This window comes from Aythya fuligula, chromosome 21 (assembly GCF_009819795.1).
Source record: "Aythya fuligula isolate bAytFul2 chromosome 21, bAytFul2.pri, whole genome shotgun sequence".
Classification (NCBI taxonomy): Eukaryota; Metazoa; Chordata; class Aves; order Anseriformes; family Anatidae; genus Aythya; species Aythya fuligula.
This window is the reverse complement of record NC_045579.1, coordinates 3,954,159-3,976,182: the sequence shown is the minus strand read 5'-3', so window position 1 is coordinate 3,976,182 and position 22,024 is coordinate 3,954,159. Positions and strand designations below refer to the sequence as shown.

Below are 22,024 nucleotides of genomic sequence, written 5' to 3'. Positions count from 1 at the left end.
TTCCTGTACAAACCAGACATTCTTTTCTTCCTTGTCACCTACTAATTTGAATGTATTGTAAAATCCTCATTGAGCAATCTTTTCCAATGCCACACGAGGATAAATGGGATGAATCATTGAGTGATGTTTTTAATTGCCTTGGAGTCCTGAAAGAATTAACTTGTGTTGCTGTTTTTAGGAAATCGTATCATCATGGGTAAGAACCATGTCTTCCGATTCAACCATCCAGAGCAAGCACGAGCAGAGAGAGAGAAAACACCATCAGCTGAGACTCCCTCTGAGCCAGTTGACTGGACTTTTGCTCAGAGGGAGCTTCTGGAGAAGCAGGGCATTGACATGAAGCAGGAGATGGAGAAAAGGTAATGGAAAGAAGAGTTTCTTCTTGCAACAAGAACGATACAGCTGTAGGCTATGAGTTGTGTCAGTGCAAAACCTAAAGCTAATGTCTGCCGTATATATGGAAGACTTTTAAATGAAGCTTCCAAAAATAAACAGAGTTCAAGTACCCTTCTTCCAACATATTCCCGTGCTCGTTCAGACAGTAATGTCACCGCTACCTCTAGTGAACGTTCAGAAAACTTCCTCAATTTTACTTCAGTGCTGTAGCTCCTTAAAAGAAAAAAAAAAGTTAAGCACCTGAAATTAATTCCCTAGACCAGATTTTGGTGAAGGACTGCACTATAACTTTTAGGTAGTTTCACTTATTTAGTACCACAATAGACATCTCTTATGTAACAAATTAAATGCACTGAATTGATAGTATGCACAGAACTGATGGATCTGAGTAAACTGTACTTTATTTTAATTTTTTAGGTTAAAGGAGTTAAACAAATAGTAACTTTATAACAAGTATTTCTTTTTAAATGGAACGACTTTTACTCTTGTTATTGTAATTTAGTGGATTTTGTGTTTACATCAACACCAACATGAAACTAATGATATCTGGCTATTTCTGTTCTTCTGTCTGTCTTCAGATTACAAGAAATGGAGATTTTGTATAAGAAGGAAAAAGAGGAAGCAGATCTCTTGTTGGAGCAGCAAAGGCTGGTATGTGTCCTTACTTCACATTAACTATACCTTTGGCCAACAGTAATTCCTGTCCTTGCTTATCTGAGAGTTTAGGAAACCTGCTTGGGTTGTCTGCACAATGCAGTTATCCCTTTGCTTTTAAATACTTTGTGCCTACAATGGATTACGATCAGTGTGAGTGAGCTCCTTCGTGTTAAATTGGGAATGTAATTGACACCGAAGAGGCTTTAATCAGTTCTTGTTGGGACAGGTCAGATTTCTTGCAATGTAACCTTAAAGAAGAGCATTTCTATGCTCTCATGTTTTTTGAAGTTCATTTTCAATAGTCTAATCAGCTACTTTTGGGATGTTTGCCTTGATTTTGATCTTGGATCACCAGAAGGTACTCATTTTGTGCTGCCAAAGAGACTCATAGAACAATGATATGCTAGGTTTATTTTTTCTGAATGATGTCTGAAAATGTTGCTGCATTGTGCATGTTTTAACCCTTCTCCCTTCCCCTGCATGGAGTTCCTTGTAAGGTTCTTAATGCTACACGTGCTGATGGTGGGGTTATGACTAGGGAATAAGTGTGCAAAGGGAACGTTAACTCATTCAGAACAATGGGAATTCCGCCATTTCACCTATTTCTTCTTATAATCAGACTTAATTTATCAGACTTCCTGTTTAAGACTTCAGTCTTTTCACAACAAATGTCTTCTGAAGTTCATTACAAATAGAAATGCATGCAATCTCCAAGCATCCTGTGAATTTTAAAAACACGACCAAGCCCAGAGGTTTAAACCACTGTTAGCCTTCTCCCAAAAGCATATTGGAGCAGAGTACTCTGGCTTCCATAGATAGAAGCTACATCATTTTTTTTAATTTATATTATACGGTGCACTTAAAGCCTTCTGCATCTCTAACTAGAGAGTACTCTTGGGTGGAGAGGAGTTGCTGTAGGCTTTGAGTCAAAGCAAAACTTAGTTCAGAAAGGAGTTTAAGATGCAACTAATATAACGTTACTTCAATTTCATTTTTTAAATTTGTGGAGCTGAAAGCAGTATTGCAAAAAACAATTCCACATGAAAAGAAAAATAGCATCAAGGTTTGGCTGTGTGTCAAAAGAGATGCAATTCCATCCCTTAAATTCTGGTGACAGGCGTGTGCAAAGCTGCTGTATGAATTAAACAAGAGAATTGGCTGCCTGGGGATCCACTTCAAATAAGGCTGTGTTGATGCAAGTGTTGTGAAAGGAAATTTTTCTCCCTGTACTTATGATTGGGGGAAGATTTAAATAGGTTCGTCTAATACTGTAGTATAGTTACTACTTTCTTAAAGCTTTTTTTTTTTTTTGCTGATTATTTTGATCACTTAGTGGGCAAAGGTGGAAGACTATCCTGCATGCATTACCATTGTAATTTCTGAAGGACAGCTTTCCTAGTTGTAAGGATCATAATAAATGTGGTCACTGGTCAGTTCAGCAGGATACTGCTTTTTACGCTGCTTAGTGAGAATACAGCACAATTGCTTGACACATCTTGTCACTTCTGTGTCACTATGCAGTCTGGAATGGACAGGATGAATGCCCTCTTTAGCTCTCGAATAGTGATTGGGAAATCTGGGAATGCATTCCAGCTTGTGTACTTTAAAAGTATTTATGTTGCCACAATATCCAGCTACACTGTCAGGTTCTGTATCTTGCTGCTATATAAGATTGATGTTGAAATATAAATATTCTTCTTGTTCTAAATGGGATTATGATCTTGGATATAAGATAGTGTTTTCCAAAATGTTTTGGTTTTGTGCTGAGATGCCAACCAATTTGGGCATTTCTTTGTAGTTAGATGTGCTATACAAAAAAGTGAGAACTCTTTTTCCAAAATTTACAACTAATATCTATTTGCCTTGCTGGCATTATTTGGAAGTAGAAATAATCATTCTCCGTTTTTCAAATTGAATGTGAAAAGGTGTTTAATAGAGCTCAAGTTATCTTCCAGGTTTTCCTGGTCATTATGCCTTTGCAGTGACCCCTTAGTGTTAGAATACAGGTATATACGTACGTTCATTGGGTTGGTTAATCTGAATACATGCAGGACAATGACTACCTAGTGTCACTTAGTCAGCTTTTTATAAGCAAGATGTCCTTTACCCATAAGTAGTAATATGGTAGTTCTTGTAATCTGTAAGAATAATCCTGTGGAATTTATGCCTTAACGTCTGAGTAGTTTGTTTTGCCTTTGTGGATGTAGTCTTGAATGCGTAGTTTGTGCAGTGTTTTCCTCCAGGGCATCTTTTATTTCCACTGCAACATGCAGTTTGTTAGATGCTCTTTCCTTAGGCTGCAAAGTTTGTTGCCTGTAAACTCGTGAGGAGTTGGGTCTGTTTCTAATCTGACGTTTTTTGGCCTGAACTAGTACAAGTTGATTCTCTAGTGCTATTCTTGAATACTGAAGATACATAAGGTCACAAGAAGCTCACATAACTTGATTCTTAGGCTATAGAGCTTGTTGACCATAGGGTAGAGCAATATTTTTGTTACTCCCTTTCATCGTTTCTAAGACAAATTATATTGTATTCCCCATTCTTCGTGGTCCTCTACCCGAAGTCTTAAGTCTAGAAACTTGTGGTGCAGAGTAAACTACCTCAGTTTCCTTTGGTTGTAGAGTAACTGGCTGTTACTGTTCCTGACTTCTAATGCATTATAATTCTCCATGTGAAAAATATGGACATTAGAGGTTCACTAGAGACTGACTGCTGTGTTTTATTGAGGATGATGTGGATCTAGTGGATCACACTAATACATAGGACTTTTTTTTTATTTGTTGGAGAGGTCTTAAATTAGTAATCCTTTAACAAAACAAAAAAAGGTAGTTTGACTTTAACTCCTGGTTGCAGTAAGCAATAATGGATACGCTTAACTTTTGGTGGCAGTATACCTGAATAAATATTCTCGGCATATGAAAACCCGAAGCACTGCTCATTACAAATGATTTAGCAAAAGATGGAAAACTTGTAATGAAGAAGCAAAACAAACAAGCATAACTCTTAGCATGTGGAAGCTCTAGGGTTTGAGAAGAGGACAAATCAAGGATATCAAATTGAGAATTCAAATTAAACAATTAAAAAAAAAGTCACTACTACATTCTTCTGAAACTCGTTCTTCGGACAGTGAAGACTGTTAATGTTTTTGCTTTTTTAAACTAAACAACAAGGTGACAAATGGAGAAAAAAAAAAGCAAAACAAACAAAAAATAAACAAAAAAACACACCTCTGAAACTCTGATTCTGGATATCCTTTTAGCCTGTAGCAAGTCTTGGAGTATGAACCACTGTCTTCACCTGTCATAGTGGCACTTACAGTCCTTTTAACATTGAAACCTTTCGGCTGCTTCTGTTTCATATTTTCTTATCGTCTAACACTTCTCTGGCTGCTGTTGTAGTGAAGCGGATTCTAAACTTGAGCATCCCTGCAACCATGTGCAACGTTACTAACCAGTGTTAACCTGACTTACTCTGGCTGCTCATGACATCTTCTATGATGGCTGTTTTGTTCACCTACCTGGGGAGGATTTGCTGAAAGAAGCAACAGCAGTAACCAAGGCAAATGTGTGTGGCGGGGATTTGCATGTCTTTGTAGCATGTGTGAAGTGCAGTTGACACTTGATATTTGTTTTTATTTTTTTAATCAGGAACTTTGTTTTTCTTGATCAGTATAAAGAATTTTGGAAGGGATTGGGAGGGAAGAATTTAGATTATCTGATATGTCAAGATGACGAGACTTCTAAGTAATATTAATCTTAATTTAGTGAAGAGAGCCAATTTGACAGTCCATGATTCTCGAAGATACACATTAATGTCTTATTGCTCAGTCTTCAGGGACTTCACTTGTTCTATTTTGATTTTTGATTTAGTTTTCTTTGCCTGCTACTTCTTGTTTAGCTTTTCCATTTTCTTACAATTTTAATTTTGGTTATTTTGGGGCCACTTCTTGATTTTTGTTTTTCCAAAGGATGCAGACTCTGATAGTGGGGATGATTCGGACAAGAGATCGTGTGAGGAGAGTTGGAGACTGATCACTTCCCTGAGAGAGAAGCTGCCCCCCAGCAAGCTCCAAACCATTGTAAAAAAGTGTGGCCTCCCCAGCAGTGGGAAGAAACGAGAGCCTATTAAAATGTACCAGATACCCCAACGCCGACGCCTTAGCAAAGACTCCAAGTGGGTTACCATCTCAGACTTAAAGATCCAGGCTGTGAAAGAGATATGCTATGAGGTAGCACTCAATGACTTCAGGCACACTAGACAGGAGATTGAGGCTCTGGCCATTGTTAAAATGAAGGAGCTTTGTGCCATGTATGGGAAAAAAGATCCGAATGAGCGGGAATCGTGGCGAGCTGTTGCCCGCGATGTCTGGGATACGGTAGGAGTTGGAGATGAGAAAATTGAAGATGTTATGGGCAATGGTAAAGGAATAACTGATGTGGATGACCTGAAGGTGCATATAGACAAATTAGAAGATATCTTGCAAGAAGTGAAGAAGCAGAACAACATGAAGGATGAAGAGATAAGGGTTCTTAGAAATAAGATGCTAAAAATGGAGAAGGTTTTGCCTCTGATAGGGTCTTCAGAGAAAGCTCAGTCAACCACAGCTAATGATAAGTCTCCAAACTCTGACAGTGTAGCGGATGTGGATAAGAAGCCCACAGGTGAATTAAAAAGAAGTGACAATGATGATCTTGCTAAAGAGGAGCGTGTTTCTCAGTTAATGGCAGGTGATCCAGCTTTCAGACGTGGGAGATTACGTTGGATGAGGCAAGAACAGATTCGATTTAAAAATCTGCAGCAGCAGGAAATAGCAAAACAGCTTCGCCGACAAAATATGCCTCACCGATTTATCCCGCCTGAGAATCGCAAGCCCCGGTTTCCTTTCAAAAGCAACCCCAAGCATAGAAACTCCTGGAGCCCAGGCACTCATATAATTATCACAGAAGATGAAGTTATTGAGGTTAGAATTCCAAAAGATGATGATAAAAACAAAGATGAAAGCAAAGAAAAAGAAAGTAGAGCTGCCCCTAAGGACCCTCAGCAGCTGTGGAATCTTTATGGCCCCCAGAGGAATCAAGATAATATCCAAATTAACAGGCAGCAGCTAAACGCTCAGGCCCAGCCTAGCAATCAGCAGCAGCAACCCCAGTTGCGTTGGAGAAGCAATTCTCTCAACAACGGCTCTCAAAAAACCTTGCGGCGGCAGGCATCGGGCTCGTCCGAATCGTTGCACTCGTACAGCGGGCAGCAGAACCCAGACCTGCAGACTTTCCAGCAAAAGCGCCACATCCACCAGCACCGGCAGCCTTACTGCAATCACAGCACCGGCGGCGGTGCGGAAGGCAGTACGGCGAACTCCCACCCGAAACAGACTGACCGGCTTAACCACTATAACCAGTTTGTGACGCCCCCACGGATGAGGCGCCAGTTCTCAGCACCTAACCTCAAAACGGGCAGAGAAACTACCGTATGATTAGTTGGCCGAGGCTAGTCTCGGGGAGGAGGGGAGCAGGGGCAATGCTGGCTTCTTAAGAAACAGCCAGGATTGGCTTTGCTTATGTCTTGGGTTTGGCCAGGGAGAACTTGAGTAATTCGGCACAAGGTACCGGCGCTTCAGCCCGTTCAGTTTGCATGTGACTTTTGGTGCAGTTGTAACAACCCCGATTGGAAGAACACTGACAAATTGTAAGAACTTCGGTCATAGACTAGAAGATTTGGAGGGAGGGATGTGGAGGGGAGAACTTCTCTGCTAGCTCATTTACCAATTTTTTTGTGTGTCTTGGAGTATTTTTCTAATGTTGAAAATATTGTCTGGAACTTACCAAGTGCTACCTTCCTCCTGTGTTTTTATGTAGACAATCAAAAAAGGAATTTAGTTTAGAGCGTTGAATGTTTCTTGTGCCTTTTTTTTTTTTTTTTTTTTAGAAATAAGGAAACTGACCATCTGTTTTTAAATCCATCTGGCTCTTCAGTACAATATTTTCCACTCTTAACCCAAATTCTCCATAATCTATAAACGAAATGTTGGCTGACAAGATAACGTGGCTTTTTGTATAGAGAAATGAAGAAGAGCTATTGGGCCACAATCTTACGACCTGAGTAGGAAATGCCTTCTGTCCTTCTGCTCAAGTTCATAATTATTGGTATGAAATTGCTGTGACAGTTAAAGCTGCCTGAATGGAATTTGATGTCAGGATATATATATGTTTGAAGCAATACGTTGGAAATAATTGTTTTCTAATTCTGATTGCATCTCTAAGTATAATAGTTCTTAATTATTATACGGAGATTGCAGAAAGGAACTGGGATTTTTTTAATACTCTGGTGCAGGAAGAAGCCTCAAAGAGCTAATTCTTATTTTGTTTTCAGCTTTCTCAGGCTGTCAGCCTGGGAGGTAGTTGTTATTAAGAAGATTTATCAATCGCTACTCTGAATTGGCTGGGGTAAAGATAGGATAATTGAACTGTTTTATCTTAATGTGATACCTCATGTTAGTGTTTCTGGTCTTGGATTATACCCCTGTTTCCAGACTTTTTTTAATAAAGGAGAAGGTCACATTTAGGAAAAAATAAGATGAATTTTCCTTCTCCCCATGCTTAAAGTGCAAGTTAGTATTTTTAATATCTATTCTGATCTGAGGTGTCTATACTTGCAAGTGATTTGCCATAAAACAAATGCTTGCAATCCCTACTTCAGAATCTTTTAAACAAATGACAGGGAAAATACTGATTAAGCAATAATGTTTTTAAAAGTTTGGGGTTTCGTCTCAATTGGAGAGTCCCGTTTTTGATTACAGACCTTTCCTTCTGAGTTTTTTAAGGTGCAAAACAAAATCAAGCGTACTTCTAAAAAAACTGTGGACATAAGCATAAGCCAATCTAAAGCTTTGAGGAGAACTTCCTTTTGCTGTTAAGTTTAACTTGAATAAAACTTTAAAAGCGAACTTGGCTACTATACCAGATTCGGCAAGATTGGTCCACTTTGCAGTGCATTTGTACAGTTAAGTGACTTGTGCTGTTTTGCACAAATATCCTTGATTTACTTGAGGTTGCTTTTTTTTTGATTAAAATACAAGCCCTACTGGTAATTGTTACTTCTGCATGTTTCAACATAGCTGTAGATAAGTAGAAAATGCCTCATGCTTACCTTCCATCTTATTTTTATTTCTTGTCCTACTTTTTTTTTCCCCTTTCCCAACTGTGCATGGTATAGGTGCTGGTTGCAACACATGGTAAGTGGCAGCCATGCACCGTTTATGTATAGTTTAATCAAGTGTCACCACTGCAGCCTCTGCACGTGCCTTACTGATAGAATACTGGCCCTCTGATATAGGAGATCCAAAGTCTGACTGTCCTAGAAGAATCAGCTCATCCTACCATTTAGGACTTTTTTTTTTTTACAGCAGGTTTAATTTGTTTGTCCACGTATGGATTTTCAGTTTGCATTTGTCTCATGTTTGGCCTATGTGAACAAAGGAAACCAAACATAGCCAAAAATGCCTTGATTTTTTTCAAAAAAAAAAAAAAAAAAAAAGGAAGCCTTATAGATGAGCAATACTTAATTTTAGCCTGAGTCAAAATTGCTAAATGAGATTTTGGGCTGCAAATACTATTGTCCTGGTGCCTTTCTTTTGAGAATTCTGTTTTGAGTGCATTGCACTTCACCCTTGACATGCAATGAGTTCTCTTTCATGTCCTCAGAAAGGCTTGGGCTCTCTTACAGATGTAAGCTCTGCAAAATCCTCTTAGCTCTGTACGAATACCTGAGCCAAAGAGGTAGTAGTCGGCGTTAGGGGTAGGCGGTAAGAGAACAAGTCAGGATTCTCTTGTCCCATTTATTCATTGAGGATTGTGGCTGCCACAAAATCACGACAGGATTTCAAGTCCATGCAAGTACATGTACTAATAAGAGACTAAAAATAGATCCTTCTATTTGATGTCTAAATGCTAAAAAGTTTTTTCCCAATTTACCTCAGCAGAACATGCTGAAAAAAAATACCCGTAAATGTTTGGATGTTGGTGATGATGAACAATAGGTTGCCATCAGTCTGTTACCCCCCTGTTCTAGTGCAGCACTAGAAGAATAACCTCGTTCATTTTATTGAATGGTTTGACATACCATTCCTTTGAAAAAGGAGTAGTCATTGACAGAAGGGTCAATGTCAAGCGTCCAGCCTGCTCAGAGGAAGCAGGTTTCTTCCTGGGTTTCAGGAGGTTGCTACAGAAATGAAACTTGGGAAGAAATCTTAAAATGATCAGCCACTTTTACTAGAGCATAGTGCCTTGTCTTAAAAGGGAAAGGGTGAGAACTCATGGATCTCCTTGCAGTATTCGGAAATATGCACACCTCTCACTTCAAATTCTGCATTAATGGGGCTAATGAACACTAATACAGCTGCTTTCATAGAAGACTGTGGAAAAGGCTTTCAGGTTAATGGAAATGTGGCATCCGTGATGGGAGTGCTGTTTTAGTGAGCTTAATTGCCATTGCTAAGTGCTGATGTGCTGTGTGCTTTGACAGCTGGCTTGTATCCACCTGTGCCTTAGTGATGATTGATTAAATGTCCTTTAAGACACACTAGGGACATGTGGATTTGGGGGTTGGGTGGGGAAATGCATGACACTAACTCTCCTCTGATTGACTTCAACGTCCTTTCTGACACAATCTTGGGGATCTGTCAAACTAGAGGATGCTATTTTTATCAGTGCGTTCAGCATAGTTTCAATAACACTCACTGTTTGTTCTTTATTCTTTATATGTTAGAGGTTTGTCCTTTATCCTTTATATGTTGACATTTGACTCTGATACTTCCCTTTGAACCACTTCAGGAGCTGCCAAATGAGAATTCTATGCTGTGTGCCCATTTGTACTGTAAAGAAAGCAGTGAGTTGCCTTTTGAATTAAATGGGATTTTCAGATCTGTCTATTGTTAAAGAAAATACAAGTTTTGAATTGTCTTAAGAGCAAGCATCTGCCTCGTGAAAAGCAGAACTGGTTTGTATTGTAACAAGTGCTCTTTCAATAAACTATGAAATACTCTTGTAAGTGTCAGACTTGTCTCAGTACTATACCGTATTGCAGGCTTGTCCTGATTTTATTTTTTGTCTTGGGGTCGATATTGTTCTAGGTGTTAATATTGTTCTAGGAGTTAAATTCAAGGTTTCTCTAATTTTTCCTCAGTCTGAATCTTGCAAGCACATCCACCCTGCTGTTTCTGCTGTATAGTTGTGTCGACAGCAGCTTAAACAGATTTCTGTCTGCTGTCATGTAGTTTATTTAAAACAAATAGATAAAATCATACTGCAAGGGGTAACGTCATACTCATCTTCAGTACTATACCATTGCACCATCACAGGTGGTGTTTATCTAAATCCTGGAGAAAATACAGAGCTGACTGTTCTGTATGTATTTGAAACCAAAGTTTTGTATGCCTCAAATACACGAGGGACTTGCAGACATCACCTGGGTCCAAAGTATCTATGCTGAGATACAGTGTTCTGATGAAAAAGCTGATCCAGTCTGGTCCGAAGAGATTAGACCTAGTCAGGGCGCATAAATTTTCTGTTTTCTGAAAACAATGATTGACATGGCTTTACCTATTTCCATGCCCCTGAGCAAGATAAAGTTTGCGTTCCCTTTTACTGCATTCATGAATCTGATGATTAAAACACAGTGTGAAGCTGTGCAACCATGTGCATTGGGTTCCAGCGAGTCTCAGGCACGGACCTCCAGGACAGCTGCTTCTAGATGCATTTTTTGTTTGTTTTCTAGCATTTGAGGTACCTTTACGTTGGTACTAACTATTACATGTGTATTACCACTAATCAGATCTGGAAATGCTGCTCAGTAGGGCTGACCACTCCTCAGTCAGTGCTCTGTAAGTGAACCAACCTGAAATTCGTCCATCATTAGTTGCTCAGTGCCAATTACTGCTAAGTACTGCCAGAGTATCAAGTGCCAGGAGGCAATCTTAGTCCTGTTTTTCTGCGTAGAGAAGTGGTACCTATTTTTTCATTATGGGAAAACAAGCTTGAATTCTTCTACTTTTAAAAGTAATGGATAGTTTGTTAGTGTGGAGATTAAAAAAAAAAAAAAAAGTCTACTTTATTATGCATTATTTGCATTTGTTTGGCTTACCAGTCTGAAAATACAGAAGACAAGAAGCAAGTCTTTGTCTTTGAATAAATGAATGTAATGGGCATGTGGTTTTTCATGCTGGAAGTAAGATGGTGGAATGTTCCTGATTTTTGACCGTTCCCTCTGCAGCTTTCCAGTTTTTCTGAAAGAATCTGATCAAAGATTCTATTTAAATGCTAACTGAAAAGCTCTTCCATGGAGCTGTTGTCCAACACATTCTTCATTTCTATAATCTAGTCACTCAAAATGACACCTGCAGATTATCTCCTTCAGGGTGCAGGGAAATAAATTGTTTTGCCTTTCCTTGCAAGTAAGAGAAGCTTGTTTCTGTCACTTCCCAGCTGACCCCTTTTATCTTGGTTTCAAATGTAGTAGTGTTATCTACAGAGGTGGTTGGGGAAGAAAAACAGTGCCTTTGTTAATGAATTTTTAAGAATACTCCTGGGTATTTTCAGGGCTATAAATAAGTCTGAAGCTGATTCCATAAATCTAGAGTAGCCTCATGGTGAATTAAGAATGTCAGGAGTAATATCAAAAGAATGATTTATGCCCATTCTGTCTGGTTCTTTTGCTGCTGGGCTGGGATTTCCTTACGTGTGCTGTATGTAGCCATCATGGAGTCAGTGGAGCAGATACAGATGAAGAAGGAGGGGGCATTTTAGCCCAATAAAATTTCAAGAGGGAATTAGAAAAATTAAAATGTGGTCTCATATGATGGTCTCTTATGAAGGCCATATATTTTTAATAGTGTGGTTTTCTCTTCTGAAAGCCATGGGGCATGTAAGGATCTTAACTAATTGGAAATCTTGTACTTTTGATGTGTTGTTCTAAGAGCACAGCTACCATTTTTTAATGCTATCTCCCAGAAATATTACTTAAAGGAACGCCCTTACAATTTATCTTCTCTAAGTACTGTCTAAAGGTCTTTCTGTATGAAATGGTGTTAAATTTGATGTGATTCTGTTATGGCAATGTCAAGTACGTTGAATATTTGCACCCTTGCCACTGTAGGAAAAACCTGTAAGAAGCCAATTTAATGTGTGTAGTAAATGCCAAAGGATCATCTTTTTAAAAAATAAATTCGTGAGGTAGGCTCTGAGACCAGGAGCTTAGTATCTGTTCTAAAAACCTTGTAAGAGTTGCAGAGAAGAGTAGTTGTTATAAAAATAAATAAACAAACTGAACAGCAACAAAACCAGAAAACAACGTTGGGACGCATTCATTTTACTAGCAAATAATAAAAGGGTCATAGTAGCATCTATTTCAAGGTGTGATAAAGCTGAACAGGAGGAAACGCTCTTGTCCCAGAAGGTGTTGAAGTGCTGAGCTGCTTCTTGTGCAGAAGCCTCGGCACAGATCTCTCTGGCTGTGTGCCAGGGCAGGTTGATGGTTGCCTCCCAGGGATGGTTCCCACCTCCAAATTGTTTCCTTCCTCCAGTGCTGGGATCTGCCCTTGTCCCGTTCTGATTCCTGGGTAGGTCAGAATAATTTCCCTGATCAATTTTGCTAAAATCTGAAAAATAGGATCTAAACCCTTCCTGCAAGATGAATCTGAATCGTTCACTGGGGCTTATTCCTGTATATTCCAGTATTTTGTAAATATACGTATGCCTAGGGAACCAGGTCATACAGTCCTTTCCATGGAAAGAACAAGGCTTGGCAGAACTTCCTGAATCTTTCTATTCCACACCTTAAGCCAATTGATTGTCTTAAGGTGTGGAATAGATATAGAGCAAACACACTTCTTCCTTAAATAAGTTCAGCCTTTTTGTCCTGGAAGTGGTATTTCATGTTCTATTAAATACAGCATGAGAAAAGGATACTTGCCCCCTCAAAAAGGAAAACATAATTTAAAACAGAATCTTTTTTCTAGAATTTGCATTGCTTTTTGATACAACAAAATTTAAAACAGTGGTGCTGTAATCCCCCTGTTTGAGAAAATGAATTATCTTTCCCTTTATTAAATTTATTTCCATACCTTTCTCTATGTCCCTCCAGTGTACCCATAAGCGGGTTCCCAAAGTCCACTTCATCCAGTCTTTAACAAAAATTCCTAAACCTTTTCATCTGACACATATGAGCATGGATATCTGATGATTTAAAAACAACACTTCCTTAGCTGTGTTGGCCTCTGTCTACCTTCTTTCCATTGTCCCAGGACAGGCTATCCTAAAACACTAGATGTTGGTATGTGGCCTCTGTGTGTTAACAGAAGTGTCTTCTTATCTCTGTTCTTTGTCTGTCACTCCATCTGAGGTTTTTGTGTGTCTCTTGACTGTTCTTGCTTTTGTCTGTCCTCCTATACAGTATCTCCTCTTTCCCCATAGGACTATGAGAGTAAGCTGCAAGCCTTGCAGAAGCAGGTAGAGACACGGTCCTTGGCAGCTGAAACAACAGAGGAGGAAGAAGAGGAGGAAGAAGGTGAGTTTGAAGCTAAAATTAATTTTGGACACAAGCCTGAAATAACAGTTGCTATAGTCTCTTGCAAGAGAAAACAGAACGGAAAATTTGCTCTGGAAAGCTGTGAAAGCCTTTATTACCTTGTGGATCTGTAATTTTCACAGCATAGGAATGTAAAATACCTACTCATAGAACATTTCACATCAGCAGTAGATATACATCCTCAAATTCAACTGATATACAAACTAGGTTAGTTCAACTATAAGCTTAGATTTGGTGATCTTGAACTTGGAGTCTGTCTCATCTTGGTACTAACGGGGTTAAAGTGTCCTTAAAATAATACTATTGCCTTTGTTTCTTTGTCCTGATTTTTGAAGGTACTTTTTTTTCCTTTGTAGGAATTCTTATGTACTCTGACATGCCTGACTAACTCAATTTCTGGACAATGGGTAGAGCTTTATTAGTCCTGTAATGCTTGCTTTCATTCCAATGTTTTAGTATTTGGCTTTAATAATTGCTAATTTAAACTAATAGGATTGGGATTTGTTTTACTTTCTATGTTCCAAATTCTATTACTTAGCATTATATCTCCAATACCAGTGGTAAGAAAAATTGAATCTATTTTTTGTCACTGAATGATAAAAATGCAGATCTTTGTTTTCTGGTTTTAATCCTGCAGAAGAGGTGTTGAGAACTTGATGACAATATCAGCGATAAGTAATTTCATGTGATGGCTTAGAGAAGAAGCCACAGTGTTTTTATTTTTTTTTCTTTGCTCTTCTAGTGCCCTGGACACGACATGAGTATGAACTTGCACAGTGGGCTTTCAGGAAATGGAAATTCCACCAGTTCACTTCACTGAGGGACCTACTCTGGGGAAATGCAGTGTATCTGAAAGAAGCCAATGCTATCAGCGTAGAGTTAAAGAAAAAGGTTAGAAGCATACAGAGCATCTTTTTGAAATTTCTGATTGACTGTGTAATCCTGCTTTAAATGCTCAGAGTCACTTATCCTTAAAGCTAAATGTATTTTGGTTATTAGTTTGGGTTTTAAAGGGTTCAGAAAATCATGGATCTCTGTGATTCAGTCTTCTGGTTGAATGAATATTCCATTCAAATCTGTTTGATATATTCTCCTCTTCATTTTCCTTATGCTGTTCCTGTCCATATTATAAACACATGTGCGTGCCCATTTCCCCCTGGGGCCTCTCTTTTCCTTGTTGCTTTTAACTTCATTTGGTCACATGTCTCTCTAAGACAAGTGGGTGCTGCAGGGTGTGCTAAGTCTATAGTTTTCTGGACCTCTGCTAGTTGTGATAAGAGCAAATTATGTGTATTCAGCTGAAAAATGTTTTGTGCCACTTTAGACAAACAAAATCATGTGACTTAGCAAAAGCCTATTCACAGAGGTGAAAGTCAAACTTTCTTCATATCTGCCTTAGGTTATATCTCTATCCCCCATGTAATACTGTTATCTGATTGCTCTGAACTTTGTTTTCTTTTTGATTCAGGTGCAATTTCAGTTTGTCCTGCTGACAGACACCCTTTACTCACCACTGCCACCAGAGCTTTTGCCCACAGAGGTGGAGAAGAACCGGGACAACAGGCCTTTTCCCCGCACAGTGGTAGCTGTGGAAGTCCAGGATCTAAAGAATGGAGCAACACATTATTGGTCCTTAGAAAAACTCAAGTATGGAAACATTACTGGAGAACAGAGTTCCTTATATCCAAGGAGTTTCACTGAAAAATTTCATCCCTTGCTGCTCACTCTGTTATATTTGGTTTTATGTGTCCTCCTGAACGCCACCTTTCTAGATAGTACAGTGTTATAAATACCAGCTTTCTGCAAGCACTGCCTTAAATTACTCTGCAATGTTTTACATAAAAAGATACCGAAATTAGATGTCAAAAGAGCATAATTAGAAGTTTAAATGAAATCCAAGATATATGTAGTTTTCTGAAGTGATTTTGCCTTGTGATTTGTGGGCTTAGCCTACAGATATTTTCTCCCAATCCCTTCCATGCAGGGGATTTGTACTGCAGAAAAGGGGTACTCACTTTGTTCTTTATTCTCCCTATTCTATGTGTAATTTGGTATAGGTGAGTTTAGTTCACCCAACTTTGTGGTGTCTGCTTTTTTGTCTGTTTTTTCTTCCTTACTCTGTTTTAATTTTTGAATCCTGCTTTCTTTTGTGCAGGCAGAGGTTGGACCTGATGCGGGAGATGTATGACAGAGCTGGGGAAATGGCATCTAGTACGCAGGATGAAAGTGAAAGCACAATGACAGGCAGTGACCCCTTTTATGATCGCTTTCATTGGTTCAAGCTGGTTGGAAGGTATGTGGCGATAACCTCAGCTCCTGGTATGCTGAGAGCTCTCATCAGTTTCTGGATGGGTTTTGTCTTGGAATGTGGTTATAAACTGTGTAGCCACTTAGTGTCGGTTGTGTGTGTTGTCTTGCAGGGTTTTCTGATAGACTTAAAGTATAGTGAAGAGCAGAAACTGTTTGTTATAACGTTGCCTGTCGTGGTGTAACTTTGTAGAATCAGATTTGACCATACACATTCTAAGTAAATCCTTTAAAGAGGGTGTCTAGCTAAAGTTCTATCTCACGCCATTGGAGGAGAGCACAGAGAATATGAAGGACACTGGAAACTGATGGGAAAAGCAGTCCAGCACCTTATTTACATCTGTTGTTCAAATGATTTGGTTATTTTCTTCAGAAATACAGAATATCTAATGGGGTTCTTTAATGTTTCCTAATGTTGGCTGCATCTTTATGGTATTTTTAATTACAGAAATGCTACATGTTGGAAATAAGAATTGTAGCTCTGTTAAATGGATGTGCTGTCAATGTATGTTCACCCATGTTTGTATTCATTTTTTGTTGCTTTCACTCAGTTCGACGATGCCCTTTTTCCTGACTGTTAGTGATCCCTTTCCTTATGTTTCATTCCAGTTGAGACGGTTTGAAGGCTTTGCTTGTTGTTCAGGTTGGCTCTGTGCTGATGGCAACAGAGGGCTGTTAAATGAAGCATTTTTCTTTCCCCTCCCTGTGTTAATTGGTGTTCCGTTAACTGATATCTAGCTCCCCCATTTTCCATGGCTGCGTGAATGAGCGTCTTGCTGATCGCACGCCCTCCCCCACTTTCTCCACGGCTGACTCTGACATCACCGAACTGGCTGATGAACAGCAGGATGAGATGGAGGACTTTGATGATGAGGCCTTTGTGGATGATACCGGCTCCGACGCTGGAACTGAGGAGGGATCAGACCTCTTCAATGATGGGCACGACCCGTTTTACGACCGATCCCCTTGGTTCATTTTAGTGGGAAGGTTGGTGAGGTTACTGTGAGAATGGCCAAAAGGGACCAGCTCTTGCTGTAGGCCGCAGTGTCTTAGCTTTGTGTTGCACTGAATGTCTATTAAGCCAGCCAAAATAGCCATATACGTAAATTGGCATTACAAGAGAATGAATATAGTTTAACACTAAGGTTTAAAATCCCATTACCAGAGGCCAGGAAGGCCTAAGTAATAATTGAGGAAATAATCTTAGATGTGACAGTGTGATTAAATCCACTTCTAGTTATATAGAAGTCACAATATAGAATGTATTTGATTTTGCTTGTGTGCAGTATTTAAGCTTTATAGCAATGCTCAACTTAGCCATTGCAAGCTCACAAAGATAGTATTGTAGTATCTAACTTTCTTCTGTAGAAGAGAATCTCAGGATATGGTGGAAGGTCTTTAAATCCATTCCAATAAATCCGTTTTTGGAAACCTCCACTAATGTCTGCTGTGTGGGAAGAGAAAAGATGGCGTGGGGAAAGGAGAATGGCCCTTTCTGGATGAGGAAGAGTATTCCTTGATTATTTGATTCTCAGATTATGTATGACTCTGAGTAGCATTGTATTGTGTAGCGAAAGGTTGTCATCATTAAAAATCATTGGCCGTTTATGTTTGTTAGTGTGTTCCCCGTGCACTGCTTGAATTTCTGGACCAAGTTAACCAGAGCTTAACTTTATCCTTTTCCATGACTGTAAGCAGGGAGGACATCCTAGTCAGGAAAGTGCGGTTTCCTCAAGTGCTGGAAACTCACTTGCATTATGAAGGAGAAACAACAGGATCCCCTAACTGCTATTGGTAAAAATGGGGGCCTGAGTTTGTTCTTCTGAAAGGAACATCAACAAAAAAAGCTTTTAGATGAGTTCAGTGGTACCATTTGTGATTTAAGCTGGGAACTTCCTTTACCTTGTTTTCAAAACAAACTGCAGTTACTAAAAATGTAAGAAACTACAATAGTCCTCTTTTATCTCTGCGACTTTATGCCTTTATGTGCAGTGTCTGATAATGTTTTTAACAAAATTTAATTCTTTCAGGCCAAGAGTTATTTTGGGGAAGCCATTTATCTGGCTTGGTAATGGTTGTGAGCTAGTGAAAATGGCAAAGACCAGGCTGCTTTCTTGTGACAGTGCTGGCACCCTGGGCATTTGCCTGTTGTGCACGTTCCTTCAGAGCAGGGCACTCAGTGCTTGGGAGAAAGTTGAACTATTCATCTTCATTTCATAGACTTCAGGAAGCACAACGCAAGCTGAGCAAATGCAGTGTCCAGTAAGAACCATTGTGCTTCCTGGCAATTACACAGCCTGCTTCCCCTTTCCATGTATTAAAGAGAATTTTGAGCTGTCTCTTTAGGCAGACGTGTGAAGCTGCAGCAGCTCAGGAAACTGTCCTGACCCGTGTGAGCTGCACGTATTAAAGAGCTCTGCTTGGGTTGTAAGCTGTCTTGAGGAGTGAAACTTAGTTCATATTTCTGAAGAGAGCTGAGTGACTTTTTCCCCATTTGTTGGTTGAATTCCACATGTTTTCCTAGCACGCTGCTTCTGTCAGCAGAAAGCTGTTTAACACCACTTAGCAGAAACTATTTTGATTCTTCAGGGTCCTACAGGATGAGAATTCTACTTTTGAACAACGCATCTTAGAGTATCAGAGGACATGTCAATCTACATAGTATCTTGAGCAGAAGATAGTGTTCAGTCCTTAACAAAATCAACATTGTGTGCTTTTAACTAACTGTGCACTGTTTTACATGTTATGGAATGTGTGGAAAAAAAGGAGATCGTTTTTATTTTCTTTTTATCAGCAATAGTGAGCCCAGGTCATGCAGGAGAGAATGAGGATAAGAGACTGATCATGCAGTTACCCAATTCCTTGGGCATCACAGTATTGTTTTTTTTTTTTTTTTTTTTTTTTTTTTTTTTTTTTTCCTGTGCTGTGCTGGCCTTTTATTTGTGCTATAGTTAATAAAGAAAGAAGAAAGGGAAAAAAAGAGCTGGTCCCTTTAGCCATCTCTTCTGGCATGCTGGGATGTCTTTTAAAGCTGATTCTTTTTAACAGCGTGACTTATCAAACAGTGATGTTTTTAAGGGAGGTGGGAGAGGATTATGGGACATTTTATTGTTGTGTTCATTTAAAAACGTGTTGTCATTTTGAGTGACTTCTGTTGGTTTTCTTTTGATTTTTTCCAAGTATTTGTGTTTGTTAAATTTCATTTCTAGTTTTTGTTGTCAGTATGCCATTTTACCTCACCAATCTTTCTGCTAATACAGCTCCCCCCTTTTCAGTCTGCTGGGCTAAGGTGCAGGGGGACACTTGCATAGCGTGTGTTCGGGGAGAAGGAGTCCTCCCAGATGTGGGGAAGAGGAGAAGGAGAAGCTTAATACTTCATCCCCTCCTAATTTAACACTGTCTTGTAATGAAGCAGATGGAATGGCAGAGGAAGGCAGTATTACACCGTAAAACAGCTCTTTACCTCTGTACAGCAAATGTGCTATGGCTCATGATTCCACACAAGATATTCAACTTTATTTTTGCCAAATGGGAAATGTAACACTTTTTGCATTATGTGCTTTTCTTTCTCCAAGTCAAAATAATTGCAGTGAGCTGGGTGACTGGATGGAAAGACGTTAAGAAATAGTTTTTTCTTTGGGATTGTGATTTTTGTTGAAGCAACAAAATTGCAGTGGCTAATAAAGCTGAATGCTTTGGCTGTCATGTGTTGGACAGCAGCTTCAGAACTTTAGCCATACATATAAAATACATTTGCATGCAGTTAATATTTTTACTTTCTAGCCATTTGGCTTTGGAGTAGGAAGGCTGTACCAACTTCTTCTATTAATTAGTTAAACTGTCTCTTACTTGTATACATATTATACAAAAGGCTTTCTGTAGGGACAATGAACATTTTTCCCTAGCTTGCAATGTGATTTCCAAAGTCCATGTGTTTTTCCTAATGAGCATAGTCCAAGTGAACAATTCCAGGCTGGTACTGTGGGAGGCTGTTTTATTTTGCATGGTGGGACAATTCTTTCCCAAAATGAGCACTGCCTGAAATTTCAAAGCTGAAAATATTTCCTTAGAGGAGAAAAAAAAGCACCACCAAACTTCCTATGTTGTTACTTTAAATTTACCTTCTGCCTTCCCCTGCTTTGTCAGTGTTTACCCCACTTTGGAGCAGACTGAAAAGGAATTAGATCCTAATCTTAGTCAAATGTTAAGTTGCAGTTGTTTTTTTGTCATTGTATGCTTTTTTTTTCCCCTGTTACTTTTATAGCTTCATTAATCGTTCTCTTTTCTATTGCATTTTGTCACCACTTTGTTTTTTAGTAGCATTATTTTTGTCTCTTTGGTTCACAATTGACACCTGTTTGACTTCTTTATCAGTTCAAAACAATTCATCCTGGGAATGGGCATGTGAACTCATGGAGGAACACTTAATCTTTTATAACTTTGCTTCTTAGCTATATGTCACAAGGAATTGAGTTTGGAGAATTGTGTTTGTGGAACAAATTCTGCAGCTGATGGCACCAGACAGGCAGTGAGCATTTGGAACTCTCAGTCCTGTTTTGTCAGGCAGGACTTTCCTTGTGAATATTAAACAAGAAAACTTATAAATCTGAGGAATTAATTACACTTAATAATAAAAAGGACTGCAAGAAGCAAATCCAGTTAAATAAATTACCAATGTTTCAGTGTAATTTAATATGCATACATTCCTAATAATTTCCTATATAATTAGTTTTACTTTAATGACTGGTAAAGCTATTGGTTAAACTTCTGTCCATCTCAGCGTTCTTCTGGACTCTGAAACAGCTCCCGTAAATGAAGGCTTCCTTTCTTCCCCTTGTTAAGAACCATCTTTTACCAGACTCATTAGACTTCTCAACATTTCAGGTTTTCCTGAAGCTATAATCATACTGAAGTGTAGCATTTTAAAAACTGCAATTCATTGCAGAAACCTAAAATAATTTAACACTGTTAGTCTAGCTTATAATTAAAATATATGCAATAAAGCTTGTTAACTGTTCCAAAATAGACCCTGCTTGTAATTATACATAATTTTAAAAATTAACGTTCAGCAGGATCATCCAGTGCTGGCCCTAAATGCTGTTTTTCATTATTGTAAACTGTAATTTCTAAATGGCTGTTCAAGAGTACTTTTGTGGTCTTTTTTTGTTTCTTTTTTAGAGAAATAAATGTAATACTAAAGGTATTTATTTGTGGGGACTGACTTCCACTATCTGTACACTCAGTGAATCTTCCAAGAAACCTAGATGATCTGTGATTCATTGGGGATTTCTGATTCCTCTGTGTGCAGAGTTATCAAATGTGGAAGAGAGAACAGTCGAATAGCTGTTTTGTAGAGTGTTTTTATATGTTTGATAAAATACTTGAGGCTGTGCAAACACAGTATATCAATTCCCTTTTATCATTTTAAACCGTGCTTACAGGGTAGAAAACTGAAATAATTCTTTATGAAATAATTCTTTATATTCAGTAGTTCCTTAATAGATTACCATCTTGTTAACAGCTCTGTTTACAACTGTAGTAGATCTAAAATTACCTTTTATAAAGCCATCACCTTAAATTGTCTCCTTCATCTGTTTTATAACTCACTAATACAAGCCCTGTGTCTCCAATTTACCATGATTTAGAGCATTTCGTGGCTTCACTTAGCTTTGGCACTGGTGAAGAGCCCCACATGGGCAATGTGAATACAAGACCACAGTGCAGGTCTAGCAGATGGAGTGAAGTAGACTGTCTGAAGATTTGAATGTCCCATTAGCCAGCCAAATGCTGCAGTCTGGTTCTGCAGATGATAGCCTAATGCTGTTCGTGTTTTCTTTCCTTCCTATTACCAGAGCATTTGTATACCTGAGCAATCTGCTGTACCCAGTGCCTCTTATTCACCGAGTAGCTGTTGTTAGCGAGAAGGGAGAAGTGCGAGGATTTCTGCGAGTAGCAGTGCAAGCTATAGCAGGTGAGGTGCTCAGCTTTGCATTGCAACTCCTCAGTATGCTTTGTATAGCTGCAGCTTTAAAAAAACATACAAACAAACAGAAACTATTATGTTATACTCAAACCTCAACAGTTT

At 38.9% G+C, this 22,024-nt stretch overlaps 1 protein-coding gene across 10 annotated transcripts in view; it reads left to right on the top strand.

Moving 5' to 3' along the window:
• KIF1B (kinesin family member 1B) overlaps positions 1–22,024 on the top strand; it is a 94,085-nt gene that overhangs the window by 48,056 nt on the left and 24,005 nt on the right. For 6 of the 10 annotated variants that reach the window (XM_032201589.1, XM_032201594.1, XM_032201590.1 and 3 more), the window contains 8 exons: positions 179–359; positions 975–1,047; positions 13,518–13,611; positions 14,375–14,523; positions 15,101–15,279; positions 15,788–15,925; positions 16,678–16,926; positions 21,792–21,910. In XM_032201589.1, coding sequence (XP_032057480.1) covers positions 179–359; positions 975–1,047; positions 13,518–13,611; positions 14,375–14,523; positions 15,101–15,279; positions 15,788–15,925; positions 16,678–16,926; positions 21,792–21,910 — 1,182 coding nt within the window. Of the gene's footprint in view, positions 1–178; positions 360–974; positions 1,048–5,020; positions 6,951–13,517; positions 13,612–14,374; positions 14,524–15,100; positions 15,280–15,787; positions 15,926–16,677; positions 16,927–21,791; positions 21,911–22,024 lie in introns of those variants that run through there. The other 4 variants (XM_032201597.1, XM_032201596.1, XM_032201595.1 and 1 more) reach the window with 2 other exon arrangements.